Source organism: Argiope bruennichi, chromosome 10 (genome assembly GCF_947563725.1).
Source record: "Argiope bruennichi chromosome 10, qqArgBrue1.1, whole genome shotgun sequence".
NCBI classification, from domain to species: domain Eukaryota; kingdom Metazoa; phylum Arthropoda; class Arachnida; order Araneae; family Araneidae; genus Argiope; species Argiope bruennichi.
This window is the reverse complement of record NC_079160.1, coordinates 51,921,981-51,938,847: the sequence shown is the minus strand read 5'-3', so window position 1 is coordinate 51,938,847 and position 16,867 is coordinate 51,921,981. Positions and strand designations below refer to the sequence as shown.

The following is a 16,867-nucleotide window of genomic DNA, read 5'->3' as shown; positions in this document are numbered from 1 at the left end:
TTATATATTTTTTTTGTATATGCTTATAGTTTTAAGTACATCGTTTTTTAAGTAGTTTTTTTAAACCTGTTTTCGACCGATTATTTTAAACGATTCATTTTCTTTTCTTAGTGTTTGATGCATTTAAAATTAAACATTGTTAATTAATAGATCTGTTCATGATAAATCTGAGAAAATTTTGTTGACAAATTCTTGAGATATTACATAAATTAAGAAAGATATTCTTTAGTGCCCATAAAGTTTAAACGCTCAGTGACTCTATTATCAGTAATCATAATATTAAAAAAAAATGCTTTATTTCAGTAAAAAATATTATTATATTAATTGAAGATTAATCATTTTCACTTTAATTTAAAGCATAAATTCTACGAGGGGTAACAGAAAATGAGAGAGATACATATTACGTTATGACTGAAGGCCTTTATAATATTATGAGTGAATTATATGACTATCAAAATTTGAAGTTTTAAAATATTTTGCTGAAGAATCTATTAAAGTTGGAATTGCGTAAAATATGTAATGGTACGACCGGAGTTTAACCCTCTGCTTTTAAAAATCGCCAACAACGGCCTTGCGAAATGTTCAAAAGCAAAGGAGCAGATGTTTAATCATAGTGCATAATAAAGATTGTCAGCTTTGGCGCGTTATCGCAACTTGGTGAAGAAGGGGGTTAAACTCCGGTTCAAGCTATTTAATTATTAAAATTTAAACGAACATTAAGATTGGCTAACCGGCTGGTCGCCAAAGGCGGCTAGTATTGAATAATTAAACTTTTAAGTGTAATATTAAATGTAAATTTTTTCTTGTCCACAAAACTAAAATCATTAATAAAATTTTATATCACCATTGCGAGTTTGCGTTGCTCACAAAAAATCATTTGCTTTCAGCTATCTATTTGCTAATCAAAATAACTCATTTAAAAGTCGATGAAATGTCAATAATCACGGGAAGAAGAATTATTTTATTTCAAACAGTTGGGATTGATTATATTTATTTTCATAAGTCTGAACGATCGTCTAGTTTCGATTTTCAAATTCGGAAATTAAGCAATACCGGGTTAATAGAAACAAACTAACCAATACATATTCATCTAACATGGTATATTTATATGAAATAATTGATTCTACAATTATTCTGAATGTAGGCTGCACTTTAGTTTTTTACGAATAACCATTTGTTTTGAGAAAGATTCACAGAATACTCTGAAAGCTAAAGCATCAATATGGCCAGGATCGAACTCACAATCTTTCATATCATCTCATATACATAGCAAAACAAGCATGATTTTATCTACTAGGCTATTAAAAAGCTTATTGAACTTAAAATAACAGACTCCAATGAAATTCCATTGGATTTAGTTCGAAAACGTATGCTGACTTTATTAAACTGAGCTAATCATCTGATGGCATAGAAATAAAATTCAAAGAAAATATAACTACAATTTAATTTTTTAAAAATCGTACTTTAAGCTTTTATTAAACTATCGGCGCTTAAATATATATTTTGATGACGTCAGTGATCCAGGAACTTCGCGTATATATAAGATGAAAGCCAGAAGATTTCACGCGTTAAAACAACTGGCACGAAGTTCTTTTTCGCGTGATACGATGACGCGATTTATTTTTTGTATATTAATCGTATTAACACTTTTTAACGAGAACTTTGCAGGTAAGCCGACATACATATGCTTTGAACGCATTATTTTTATTTATTAAATTCATTGTTAAATTTAATTTTTAATAATGTGTGATCGGCATTTTATTTTCCTAACGTATTCTGTTGTACGAATTTCATTTTTATTTGATCTATGGCAGAAATTAAAAAGCATCAAAGATAAATTTCTACAAACATTTAAAAAAAATTGAATCAGTTTTAATTAACGATTTATAAATGTTAGTAATCTTATAATTGGATGTACTAGATCAGGCAGTATATGTTAGCTAGTACACCAAAGCTTTAACTTAAGCATAACTAATCTTAATGATGTGATTTAAAGCTAAATAGTCCTTGCTTTCAATCAGCATTTCGTACGAAATGAAATCATTCATTATTAATACAATATAATTGATACGAATTTCTGTGTACATAAACTAAATTCTTATGTTAACGTTAAAACAATTTCTATACCGACCTACATTTGCTTTTAATAGATTTGGAGTGTTAAACAAGATGGAGTAAATGATTTTTAAAATTCATTTTAAAATTTTTATTAATAATCAGTTTGAATCTTTTACTTCTATTTTACTAAAACTTCGAACCTCTGTTGCTATTCGATATTTTATGCAGTATTCTTCCGTAACATCTTAAGATTTGTAAACATCAAATTCATGTTTATTCTTTTTTTTTTATTTATTCACTTCATATATTATTCAAGTTTTTAATTATTTAAGCTTTCATTATTTAATTTTTTAGAAATAATTAAATAAATTTAAAAATAAAAAATGAAATTAAAAAAACTTAATTTTAAAAATAAAATTTATTATTTAATTACTTAATTAAACACTCATTATTTAAAATTTTTAAAAAACGAGTTGACTCATCTAACACTAATACTGAAATGAATTGCTGTTGTACAATCTAATTGTGAATTTTTCATAAGTTTTTTAAGATTAAATATGTACAGAAAATGGGCTTTTTACAAACTTCATTGACTATTTTACAATTATTTGCATGAATTACAAATTGGTATTTACTTTAAAATCTGTAATGGTCAAGTTTAACTTCTTATGTTTTGCGTTTTTTATTTAATTAGATGACATTTCGGATTTCAAAAATATGCCATCTTATTGACTTATCTCGGAATCCATAGAATATTGCAAGTGTTTGTGGATTATGTGTAACTTTTCATTTAGAATGATAGCAGACTTAAATAATTTAAATTCGGTTTATAGGCTTAAATAGTGATAATTTGAAGGCTGTATAATACAAGAACATGGCGGTCCATTGTATAAGTTATCTGACAATATAAATTGCCCTGAAATTTAAATATTTTTATATTCATTCTTATAATTATGTTTTGGTATAATGATGAAAATAACAAATTTTGAGTTCAGTAGAACTTTTGGAAATGTATATCATTTATGTCTATAAATACCTCAGAATATTGCATATTCATCGAATCCAATATATTTTAACTACTAGTTTTGCATCCAAAATCGGTTCAAAGCTAATAGTGATAAATATTGCCATTGTTTATTTGCAAACGATTTTCAATTTTTTTTTATTAAAAAAACAAAACATTTTAAACATGTCTCCATTAATTCCGTGATTTGTTCGAGCTTCTTAATTAGATAACGTATTCTGTAATCACTTCAATCCATAATCATAAATATGCATAAGATAGCAAAACGCTACAAATTTCAATTTCTAAATTATCTACTTTGGGTTACAGTTTCAAACATAAAATTCTATCATTCGATATATCCGACTCGAGGCTGAAAGCAAAGGATTTGAAACAAGAAGTGAATGTGTTTCTATTGCGCAAATCTTTAAAACTGCAAGTTTTTATGCATCAGTTTGATCGCAAATAAGAATCCAACTGCTAAAAAACATTTAAATAATAATCAAAGCCAATAAAAAGTTAATATTTCAGTTTAAACCTCCTGTTGCTTATACAGCTATTTCCATGGTCTGGCAATCGGTCTATTTTCTATTGCATGACGCGTTTCCGCAATTTATTTTTACGGTTAGATTTTTCTCGTATTATTGTATAATGTATAGTATCAGTTCACTTTATTTGAAAAAATATTTGAACTTATTTGCAAATATCGCATCTAAATGGTGATTTTAAAAATATTAAGTCGTCAGAGAGTTGAACATTAATACTTGCGATGAATATGTCTCTTTCATAGAATTAAAAACTTAAACGTACAAGAAAAACAGCAATTACATAAAAAAAATGTTTAATATCTGGTTATCTTTTTACTCGTTTTGGTAATTGAATTAACAAGCCCCAAACAGGATGCGTGATTTAATTTCCAGGATAAAGGAACTATAAATCAAGCATGGAACAACTTTTTAAACCGGCTTTAGTATTTTACCGAAGTTAAAGTTTATTAACAAATGCCCTTCTTCAAATGATGTATTTTCCAGACTCGAGCTGTCCCGATGATTGGATTGACTGTGGTAACGAGATATGTGTGGCCTACCTGTGGAGATGCGACGGTGAAAATGACTGCGGCAACATGAAAGACGAAGAAAACTGCGGTAAGAAATTCATCTACTTACTATTCGTCGAGTTTTCCCCATTAGTTTTCGTTATGCTTCTATTTGACATTTTTTCTTTCTCAGTGAGACCTTGAAAATAACAAACTACACACTAATAAACCTCATGAGCCACTGTGGCTTTCATTACCGAATTGAAAAGCAGACGGTATTAACCCGCTTGCGTATTGGGCATACTAAACTCGCCCATGTTCACTTGTTGCAGGATGAATAACCACCTATGTTCTCAACATGTCAAATGCGTGTCCAGCATATACTGTCAGAATGTCCAAATTTCAATGCTCAGCGTTAGCTATTTTTCAAAACTCGAACACTCCGTTACCTTTTTTACTTGGCAAGACCCCACATGCTCATTTTTGTATTTTTAAAGTATAAAGTTTTATGCACTCATGTAAATCTTGTTTTCTCTTAAGTACTCTTGTAAACTTGTGTATTTTGTATATCCGTTTTTGATTATTGTACATTGACATGATTTTAACCTTGGTTTATCCCAGTATAGTCAAAACCTTAGCTCTTGCGATAAACAAAAAAAAATCCAAATTGTTCGAAATTTTTTCCCGTACTGGAGCGTGGAATTGATGGAAAATGATCACATTCTATTATTTAAATAGCAATAAAAATAACCCGATGTTGGAAGATTGGAATCTATTGGAAAAAAATTCTACAAGTCTCTGAAGTACACAGTTCGATATTCAATCCTTTGATTTGCTTCTTCTAAACACGCTTTCTTATATTTTTCAGAAAATATGATTTGATGTATTTATCTTCTAAAGGAACCAAGGCATATCTGCAAAAGTTCGAATTTTTTTATCGATTGCGATGATAAATATTTATATTTCAATTTAGATAATTTAGATCTGTTTTATTTTTTATATTCAGATATATGCCAAAAGAAATCGAATGTCCTATCTATATAGAGATAATCCGTACTGTTCCATTTTTTTTTTTTTTTTTTAAATAAGTATACCAAGTACATTTTACATTCAAGTATTAGAATAAATTCTGGAAAGAACTCCAGTCTTATTTTAATACTGCAGGAATTTCAAGTTCATGTTTTAAAATTATGAGTTTAAATTAAGATTAAAGATTACTCAAATTCAGATTTAAATCTTCTATCCATGGGTGACAGTAGCTCGAGTGGTAATATATTGTTCAAATTACGATTGAGTTTAATTGAACAATTGTTTCCAAACTGATTTATCGATGCATTTAGTAGCTGAACTAAAATTTTATGGGTGCATCGGCCTTAGTATTGATTAGATGGCGCTTTAAATAGCACCAAGTTCCTCGATAAAGACGTTTTTTATTTAAGCGGGTTTCTTTTTAATCGAGGCCAAGTGCTGGACTTGCTCTCTTTTTTAAAAATAGTTAACTTTTGTTGAATGTCTAAACAAATTCATTTCTTACACTCATCTGATTTCCGTGTTAAATCTTGACATCTATGAATACCGCCGTGAGTTTACAATTTTTCTTTTCGGTATTGCATAACCTTCTCGACTTAGCAGATGGTTCACGAGGTGGAGACAATTAATTGTATAGATTAAAATAATTACTACCTACCGTGTTACTTTGAAATTACTACCTGCCTTAATTTAATACAAATTGAGCTATTACCTTTTCCTTGAAATCTTTTACTGCGATATCAAAATTAAGCAAATTGTTTAACTCGTTCTTAAATTTTATTCTAAACGGCTTCGATAGCTCTGCCTGAAATTGTTTGCAACTAATCTTCCTAAATTTGCAATGGTCTTTTTTTTATATAAAAATTGAAATGTGCAGTAGCACTCTGAGAAATACAAATGAAGAAAGTTTTAAATTAGTTTTTTAGTAGGGTTATAATTTTTGAGTTTGTTGTACGAGCTCAGTAGAAAAATCATGCCTAGTGTATTTTCCGATTAAGTTGTATTTTGAAAAGTTTCGACTTTATCCAGCATTTTGTTTAATTTTAGTACTCTTAACATAACGTGTTAAGGCTGACATGATCTGCAAATTGTTACATGTGATGAAGAAAAATCATTCAAAACACTATACATGGAACATAGCCAATTCTAGAGTTAAGTAGTTACTTCAAAAGCACTCGTTTTCTGTGAAAGGACATTTCATCAACTTAAAAAATTTTCAAATGAAAACTAATTGGAATTTTAATGTTTTTTAACAACTTCAAAGCACACTATCGGATAAAAATCCATTTCTACACTACCTTAAAATTTAAAATCTTCTCAATGACGTCGGTTTTAGCTTCGATCGAATTTTCTAGCATTTTAAGTTTTAAAAATGTGTATAGTTTAGCATTTAATGTCCTATATTAATGTCCTGTTGAATACTCTCAATATTTTACTTACTGGAGTTATTGTTGACCATTATGACGATATTGGATACATTTTTTGTTTCGTAATAGTTGCCGTATAATCTATCATGAGGAACAGAAATAGATGAACGGTATAGAGCTTTAAAAATCGTGCTGCTGCGAATATTTAAAAAAATCTACAAGTATGAGAAATTTCTGACAAATTCTCGATAGTGAAATTTTCGTACTACGACTCGCTAAAATTGCTATTTAACAAAGTAAATGGCATATTCAGTTTTTAAGATATTTAGCCGGAGTATTTGTTTTACAGATTTCATTCGTAAAACTAAATTTTCAATAGATAGTTCATCCAGAAATTGAGGTATTGGTGGAAATATAGAATTGAGAAATTTGAGCGGATACAAGTGAAAATAGTTCATAACCTCCTTCAGCTAAATATCTATAGATTCCAGTACCCTAGTTGATATGGTGAGTTACATTATGTAAGAGTTTGATTATAAATAATTCCCTAAGGGTTTTGCCTTTATGTGAGCACGTGTATACTATTGTCGAAATATCCATGCATCCTATCCTCCTATATCTCGTCTATATTTCATTCTACATTCCCTGCTTCTCTTCCGTAAGAGATGGCTCTCCATGAGGAGCTGTTTTCGCTCTGTTTGCTTTTTTATATCTGATAACTTAAGACCGACGTGGCGACACTTTAGACACGTCCTTGTTGTGGAACCAGGGACCGCGTAATCTACTAGGCTCTATGGTCTCTGGTGAATGAATTCGGTTAGTTCGCAGAATGATAGTCCCTTGAGTGATTAAGTGTTGGAATCGTTTTCTTTGTTTTGACGATGAGGATCACTCCTCCCGTGGTTGATCCAGAGTTAACAATGAAGTAAGCGCCCAGACTAGAAGCACCAAGGACCGGTTTCTGTTATTGTTGGTGTCATTGGTCTACCAAAGAACCATCTGATATCGTAATGGGGGAGGAACCTTTTTCCTTTATTGGGCATCGCAACTACATGTGCACATCTTCCACAGCCTTCCGATTCTTTTTATGCAGAACCGTATATCCTCACAATGAAATGTTTCATATTTCACCATTTTTTTTAATAAAAGATATCGCTAGCAATAATGGAGAAGTAACACCCAGCAAAAGACTTCGTTTTAAGGAGTTGCTGTCCAAGTTTCTTCTAAGAAGAAAGTTCAACAAACTGTGAAAATAAAAAAATAAATTATAACAATTGCTTTTAGTGAACATTCGACATGAAACACCTAAACAGATCATTTCCTGTGTTAAGATTTTTCCACGAACCAATACAAGAGTTCAAATGATTCCGGAGTTGTGATTCAAAATATCAGAACTCGTATTAAAAAGCAAGAGGGAAAACTGACGCAAAACAATATCAGTCATTCTATTCTCCGAATCTACCTGGCTCTCCAAAGCAAGATTAATTTAGTAATCAAATATTCTAATCCTGTTCTGCTGTTTCAATTACCAGCGTTTTGAGCATTTAAAAGCTTTTAACTACGGAACTCTTACTTGTTCCAGTTACAGTGAAAAGATCACGGCAATCTGCAATGTAAGGCAAAGGAAATCGTGCCTTTTCCTATTCTTATTCATCTGATAATTTGAAATCGAGGTTTTCAGTTAAAATACGAGTTTCTTATAAAATTTTAAAAAAAATTGTCCAAGCTCAAATATCTACAAATGATCTATTTATCAACAATAAAAATGATGCAGCAACAATAAAAAAAATCTTTTGGGACAGATAAGGGCTGAAATCAACCCTACAAGATTCCTCTTTAAACAGTTCCTAGAGATACGCATTCAAGTTTTGTATCAATCCTACTGGGAATATTTGCTATTCGACCTATTCTCAGGCTGTGAATTATCTTAAAGGTTACAGGATTGGACCAATTTTAAGAGAAACGTAAACAAGTCAACATATATTTGATCAAATTTTATCAGATTCAGGAAAAATCAGAGGAAACCTCAACGGCTGGCTGTCTACATATTCCGATGATAGGCAGATAGATTCTCCCTGTTCAACAGATGCAAATCAACTCAAAATTCCCAATGAAATCATATTGTCACTTATAAACTTCAAAGCTGCATCTATATTAATTGATAATATTTCGAATTGCAAATCTGAATCGGTGAATATGATTTGACCAAACGAATCAACTGAAATCCCACCTGTTGCTGAACAACCAGCACCATCTATAAATCCTGCTGTTTCAAATTTATTTTAAAACAAATTATGAATCCATTCAACCTTGAGTACTTCTGTCTGCAACGAACATTTGGAAAGACATCAAGTTAAGATAGAAATGGATTTTTATAAGTTGCTACCCTTATTGGCACAATGTCCAAAGACATTGCTATTATATTTTCGCGATATTGGCCAACATTTCGAATATCGAAGAACATCGTAGAGATATCGTACACTATTTTGTGCTAATAGGATCCTAATTCCCAGTTTTAAATTTCTGAAATTAAATCTATGGTTACAGGAAATTTTGATTTGCTTTTCCTCTTCCACAATAGTTGTGTATCCAAAATATGTTGCCTGTTAACTGCATCTAGAGGAAACTTTATTCTATTATTCTCTTGAAGATGTTTTTTATTTATTTGAGCATCGCTTATTTAGCTATTCGTTTACAGAAGATGGTATTCTACACAAACCCTGCGAAAGCGATAGTTTCCAGTGCCTAATAGATGGACACTGTATTCCTGAAATATGGCGTTGCGACGGCGAACACGATTGTGAAGATGGTTCAGATGAAACTGAATGCAGTAAGACATCCTTTAAATCTTTTTCGCTAATTTTTTTTAAATGCTTATTTTTAATTCGCATTTCAAGAAATTTAAGCAAATTCGTGCAGCTAGCATGGGAATAAATCAATGAAACTGACCAGTTAACAATCTTAAATTATTAAATATTTTTAACTTTCTGAAGGAATATGGATGATTATGACTGCTACAGTTATACACGCTAAGTAAATGTGTTTTTGAATATGGTAATGTATTTTGAGGATTAAACGTACAAAATTCTTTCCAGTCAATAACTCGTATTGAAAGTGCATTAATATATTTCGCTCTAAAATATTTAACTACAAAAATGTTGGCAACTTTAACTGTTTTCTTTTTTGGATAAAAATTTTTTGTTAATATATTCGATCCTTTCGGTTTTCTAATTTCTATAACACGCTAGGGTATCATAAAAGTACTCGAATAACCGACTCTTCAAGGTTAAAAATCCTAATTTTAGCTGAATTCTGCTTTTATAGTACTTGAATTAGTTCCAAATCTTTCAACAGACGATTTAAATTAAATCGTATCAAGTCAATATTTGTAAAAATACCGATATCTTTTCTTGTATAAATGCTCTCGAAATCATTTCTTGTTAGAGAATTTCTAAATAAGGCTGTTTAGCTTTTATCGGATGTTATAAATAACGATTCTCATCTGATTAAAAATTAGTTTTGTATTCGAATTCGAGATCTGCCTCGCATTCATTGCATTTTAAATTTGCTTTCTATAATTTGCCCTTGATGAGACTTTCAAATAGTCGGATATGTGAGTTACTTATTATTGAATTAAATTTTGATCTAGAATTATTTGCATATCTTGTTCTAGCTCGTATTTAAAAAAACGAGCAAAACTGATTCTATCTAAATAGGTAAAACTCCAATAAATTTGATCCAGATAATGTGAGCATTAGATTTTTATAATAAAAGAATGACTTTTTTTGCACTAAAATAGTTTTAGTTTTAAATGGACTTTGACTTTAAGTGGATAATATTTTACCCCACAAGTTTAAATTGAATAATCGACCATTTTTCAGAGAACGATACTCTGTGCGATGGTTTCCAGTGCAAAGATAATCACTGCATACCCTCAAAATGGAAATGCGACGACCAGAAAGATTGTCCTGATGGATCTGATGAAGAATCTTGTCCAAAAGGTAAAATTTTTCGTAAATTCTCAAAGTTGACTATTTTAAAAAAATACTAGGGCATCATGCTGCGATTAGGTTTAAATCTGGTCTGAAAATTCTAAAATGTCGAGAGAAACTTCAACTTTTAATTTTCTAGAAGTCTGATTTTCAGATGTGTATATTTATGACAGGAAACGCAATTGAAATGAATGGAATGTAGGAAAGGAAATGCAATGCATGTAATTTATTAAATTTTTCCTCGAACAAACCAAAAAATGCTTTGCAGTTTTATAATTGACTTTTTTTACGTAATTTAATTTAGACTTAAAGTTCTAATTAAATTAGTATTTATTAATTTTATTTTCTGAAAATGAAAATTTCAACAAAAAATTAATTTAAGCGATTTAAATCTCTAATGTATTACGTACAACCCACTATTTGCCATTCAGATGTATATTCTTTTTCAACGCTTCAAATATGATTTCCTTGCCCTTAAATAATTTAAGTGCAAATAATTAAACAATTGTAGTAGTTACATAACGGCTACCTTTCCTTTTGATACAACAGATGGCGTTACTTTATTAACATCAAGATATATTTCCCATGATCCTTCTTAGAGGTCATTATTAGATGGTATTCAAAGCGAGTGTCTGTTTTCTCGTGTTTGTTTTGTGTTGCGGAATTTAAACGTGTTTCGAAACATTTATTTTCTATTTTCATCTACCTCATAATGAAGTTCATAAAGAATTTCCTGCCTCCACTTATGACTAAGCATGTCATTGTAATTAAGTGCTTGTATTTGAATAACCCTCAAATGTCCTGCTTTTGAGAGCTATACAGAATTCAATAAACAAATAACTACAATTCCGACTACCATTTCAGCTATAATTCTTCAGTTATTAGATTCATGACCAAATGTAACCAAATTCTCAAATTTTTGTGTTAAATCTTAACCTTTCAAAATATTTTATGGTTAAACAGCTGCAGAACTAAATCGCGATTCTCCTGGCTTGTCAATATTCATTTGATTAAATCAAATGTTCTTTTATTAGAAATGCCAAATTTGTATTAGGTTATTAGAAAAACCTGGGATCAAATTGTATTTTCAGTATGATACATATATATCAATGAAAGGTTGATTAGCATTTGTAAAATGCCGTACAGCTTTAATGTGCCATTTCTCTTAATAGCCGTACTTTTTGGAAGATGCATTATAAATTCAATCCATCAAAATTGCAGTTATTTTATTTACTACTATTACAAAATTTATTTTATTGCTGTTTGTATTATGACTACATTTAGAAACATTTTGATCCTCAGATTAATCTTCACTGGGCTCGTTTTCAAAATAAGTTGTCTAGGAATTCAAATTCAATTTTTTTTTAATTTCTTGCAGAAGAAAAATTGTGCTCCGAGACGGAGTTCACGTGCTCTTCTGGAACTTGTCTTGATCAAAAACTAGTTTGCGATCGCAAAAAAGACTGCCCCGATGGAAGTGACGAAGGGGACCACTGTGGTAAGAATTTTACGGTTGAAATTTAATTATTGAGAAGTAATGTTTCTAGAATATTGCCGATGCGTCGATGTTTTTGGAATCCTTGAAATACGATTACGCTTCAGTAACAAAGGATTTTTAAATAAAATTTCATTTATGTATTTAATCAACAATAAATGTCTATCAAATAATTGTGAACGTCTGAAAATATTTGTTTTAATTAAAATTATTCTTAAATATCTTTTTCAATTTGTTAATACATTACGTGTAATATATAGGCAAGAAATGTTATCGACGACTGTGTAACCAATATTGGAGATGCTATAAGTTGATTACTGAATGTACTAAATGCTGAAAGCGATAGCATTCGCATTAAATGAAAATAAAGCATGTAGGCAGAATCTGAAATCGCTTTCACAAGACTGTAGGTGTTCAACATCAGTGTTGCCACCATAATTACAGTAAAATACTTGAATAAGCATTGTAAGGAACACTTTGTCTATACATGTCTCAATATGGGAATTATCGAATAATATTAGAGAAATTATCGAAATTTTACTAGTCTTGTATTTTAGCATTTCCTTTGCCTTGAGCATCTAGCATTCTGGCATTAAAACAACATTGACTGATGCTACATTATTGTTACACTTGTTAGAAATCGATATTCGCAATGACCTCTTGAAGATGCGAGCATCAATCTCCAGCAAATATTTTAATACCCGTTTTTAAACATAGGAAATAGCAAGCTTCATTCCTTTCGAAGCAAATCTTTCTGATTACTGAAGTATTGTTAAACTTCTATTTTCTTTTAAGGTACTAAAGCTGCAAGCGATGGAGAATGACTTACAATAAGACTAGTGACAAGCACCCGCTCAAATGAACTGATGTAATTATTACTCGTTAGAAACTCTAATGACAAACCTATATTGTGAAAGTGTCTTCGCGCCCCCATCGTACATTTCTCTTCCTTCTGATAGAAAAAACTAACGATCTCCAGTAGGTGTTGTAACTCGGTGTCAATATGAAGCATGTCTTCTAGAACAAAATGCTCGGATTGAAACGGATCCATGTTATGAGACATTGCGAAGTCTTTCAGTGCATTTTCAAAATTAGCCGTTTAGCGTCGATTTAACACACGATTGAGCATTTTGGAAACGATTCATTTTTGTTTAAAAGTATTTATGAGCAGGATTATGTGTATTATAAATATCGTGCATGCAAGCATGAGAGATTTTACAATATATTAACTGCCCAGTCTTTGTAATGTACTCCTATTCCGTCAACATTATATTATATTACATATCCAGCTATTATAAGCTACAATATTGGATATTTAGCTTTCCATTTCAGTGTCCACCAACTTAATTTTCAGTATGAAAAGCAGATGGCACCAATGCATAGCAGGTAATGACGGATACATTCCTTATAAGAACAAACTTTTGTCATTTTTCCGGACAATTTTTCCACATAAAATTGTTTTCACCAATAATGTAGTTATTTTCCAATGTAGTCATTTCCATTTCTTTGTTGTAAATCATGTTTCTGTTAAATTAAAAAATTTCTGTTGTATCCATTAAAGAACTGTTTAGTATTTATTTCCTCATTTTTTTTTTGTATGTCCATTAATTTTCAAATTAGACAAACGAAAAGTTGTACTTTAATTTTTGGTAGCCAGTGTATCCACATACTATATTGACAATTTAAATGAATGACAGGTGCATGCTCGATATGTTACAGTGGAATACTGCTCATATTGATTGCCGCGCGACTCGCTTGTGATTCGCTTCTATATAATTATACCGGGACATCTAATTAGATAACTACTTACTACAGTTCAGAGATGGCAGTGAAGGAGCATTGAATTACAGTCCGAATATTGGGCTAATCGTATTAGTGAATATATTAATCTCGTAATCGTTCCATTTTCTTAAACACGAGTCATTTCATCATAAAATGACTTATTAAAAATATTTTGAGTTCATGGAACGCATTTTTAGGTGACGTTTGTTCTAATGCTACTTGCACCCAGAATTGCAGACCAACTCCAAATGGCCCTGAATGCTTCTGCGATGCTGGCTACAACCTTCAGAATGATAATAGAACATGTTCAGGTAAACTCCTTTCAATATTCTAACAGCATAATAAACTGTCAATTATAGATAAACTTGTGTAGCTTCAAACAAATCACGAAATAGTAAATTTTTTTATATAATAAGTTACAGCTCTTGCTTCGCAGTTTTGTAGATAAAAAGTACTATTGCAATTGTTTAAAACTTGAAATGAATTTTTAATTTTTTTCTAAATTAGAGATATAGTTTTAAGAATATCCAGAATATTTAAGTATTTAAGATTATTTATGCTTTTCATATTTGAAATTTCTCCCCTCAAAGTTCTTTGCTTTCCTTAAAAGCAGCTCCAAAGTATGAACTCCTCAGAAATACAAGATTTGTTTACTATAAATATTTTTAATCATTTTTTTGGCTATAAAATCGATCGAACTTCTTTCTATTAAACTTTTCCAGGAAGATCTAGATTAAGACTTTTAGCACTTTGAGAAATATTATTCAGTTTTGAACTTTTTCGAATTATCCAAATGCCTCCTATTTTTATTACATTATATATTTTTTAGCATTCAATCGAATTTTAAAATGCAATGAACTTAAAAATAGCTAATACATAGTTATAAATTTTACTCTTGTTCAAAATTGTAGTTTCTGCCTCGTATGTTAAATACGATGTTCCTTAAAATAGTCTAAAAACCTGAAAATAAAACTGAACGAAAGGATTTAAATTTTGTGATATTTAAAAAATGTTTTTGACAGGGAATGTTCATTTGAAATTTTTTTTTAATTTAGGAGATCTTTATCGAACTAAAATTATAGGAATCGGTGATGTAAAGCTAACTTATCCCAAAACAGTTTAATTCTACGTTACGTGACTATTAAATGAGTTTTTTGATAGTTTAGAAGCAAGGTATACAATTTCTTATTCCATTTCAGAGAAAATATTAAATGTACCAAGAACTAGTCTCTTACCCAGGTATTTAACACTTCATTAAATGGCATCTTTTCGCCTTTTATTGAAGTGTTAATTTATTGAGCATGATCGATACTCGTGCCACCTGATCCAAGCTACATATGCTTTTGTTGGAGCAAATTTTCAATATTGAAATATATTAAGTAATAGCATTTCTTAATTTAGATATCGATGAATGTTTGACCGAAGGATTTTGTAGCCAAGAATGCACCAATCTGATTGGATCGTACGAATGTTCCTGTATGGATGGTTATGATTTGGTCAATAACACATGCAAAGCTCCAGGTATGTATAAAATTTACATTTTCAGTAATTTTTAGTTTTTGGATCATAAATGTTATGTAACTCGAGCTTCTAATTATATCGGCTTGCATGTAAAAGTAAATATGCATCTTGTGAAAAAAATTTTGTTACACTCGTTGCGAAAGTCTACCAACATGTTTATATATTTGTACATAAACTCAAACATGCAACTCCAGAGATTTAATAATGAACACAGAATTGTTGATTCAATTTTTCAATCTAATGGTTATTTTTTAATTATTCCAAATATGAAGCTCTTGCTACTAAAATGTTTTAAATGTTTGTATTAAACTATATCCTAAGCTCGTATTTAATCACGGCTTACAAATTTAATTTCTCCCAAGAAACCTCCTGTGGGGTAACATAAAAAGAGACAAAAGTTAGAAATATTAAAGAATTGGGAGTGGCAAGTTGCTGTTGTGCAATTTTTAGAATTTTTCTCTTTGAATTGACTTAAAAATCTTGGAACGGTCTTTATAAGACCATCTACGTAGGAGATAAAACAATGGCCTAACTGTAAAGTAATTTTTGCCTACCTTCATATTTGATACCCGATTTCAAATCGGGTTTGATAAGGCAGTATCGCTTCCTTATGCAGACGCTTCCATTCAGTTTCCGATTGATTTCTAATACAGTAGTCGAACGTCAAATGGAAGGAATTAATTTTGCATTAGGCATTTTTGTTGGGCTCTTTCTTTTGACAAAATTACTAGTCTTAAAACAATAGGCTTTCGATCAACCATAATCAAAAGGTTGAGCTTCTTTACGAATTAGTTGGCTTAATTACCGAACTGTCAAGCAATCTGAGAACCAAAATTTCAATTACCGGAATTGTGCGGTGGGATGCAACTATAATATAAAAATCAAACGTTTGATTAAGTTTACATGAAAATTTCAGCATTTAATACTATTGGCTCTCTTAATATTAAATTAAGCTTTATTCAGTATTTGCAAGTCCTTTTGAATACAAGGAAATTTAGTAAATTATATATTTCGTCTGATTTGTTTCATGTTTGTAATGATGGATTCTTGTTATAGATTTTCTCTCATTTACTGTTGTGTAAAGTTTTGAATCTTTTCATGCTTATGTTCTCTGATATGTACTATTTTAATATTTTCAAAATTTAACTATCAGTTAATAGATTTAATTTAATTTTAATTCCATATTTATGGAAGCATTCAGAAGTGAATTGGAGAAATTTATTTCCAAACTCTATAATAAGACTAATGAAATATAAATTAAGCACTGAAAAGTAAAAAAATAATTGTTGGCTTTAAAATACTTAACGATTTTAAGAAAACTGGTTGTATTTTTAATCATTAATAATGTTAAAAATTAACTTTAAGAAGCGGAAAACAACTTAGAAGTATTTATATAATCAAATATTTGATGCCCCAAAATTCATAACAATTTGTCAATTGTGATAAGTGTCTTTGTGTAATTTTCTTTGTCCAAGTTTGCCACTGGCAAAAATCATCTGGTACTTTAGTTGATCCCTCTGATTACTTCGAATGTACGAAGTTCTATTACACTTGGAATTCTTCTTATAGCATTTTGAAAGAATT

At 30.3% G+C, this 16,867-nt stretch overlaps 1 protein-coding gene across 2 annotated transcripts in view; it reads left to right on the top strand.

Moving 5' to 3' along the window:
* Nucleotides 1–1,562: 1,562 nt before the first annotated feature.
* LOC129988803 (low-density lipoprotein receptor-related protein 1-like) overlaps nt 1,563–16,867 on the top strand; it is a 51,854-nt gene continuing 36,549 nt past the window's right edge. For both annotated transcript variants that reach the window (XM_056097075.1, XM_056097074.1), the window contains exons 1-7: nt 1,563–1,668; nt 4,093–4,206; nt 9,192–9,323; nt 10,375–10,494; nt 11,864–11,983; nt 13,960–14,073; nt 15,164–15,283. In XM_056097075.1, the coding sequence (XP_055953050.1) occupies nt 1,608–1,668; nt 4,093–4,206; nt 9,192–9,323; nt 10,375–10,494; nt 11,864–11,983; nt 13,960–14,073; nt 15,164–15,283 (781 nt within the window). In that variant the 5' untranslated portion in view covers nt 1,563–1,607. The remainder of the gene's footprint in view (nt 1,669–4,092; nt 4,207–9,191; nt 9,324–10,374; nt 10,495–11,863; nt 11,984–13,959; nt 14,074–15,163; nt 15,284–16,867) is intronic.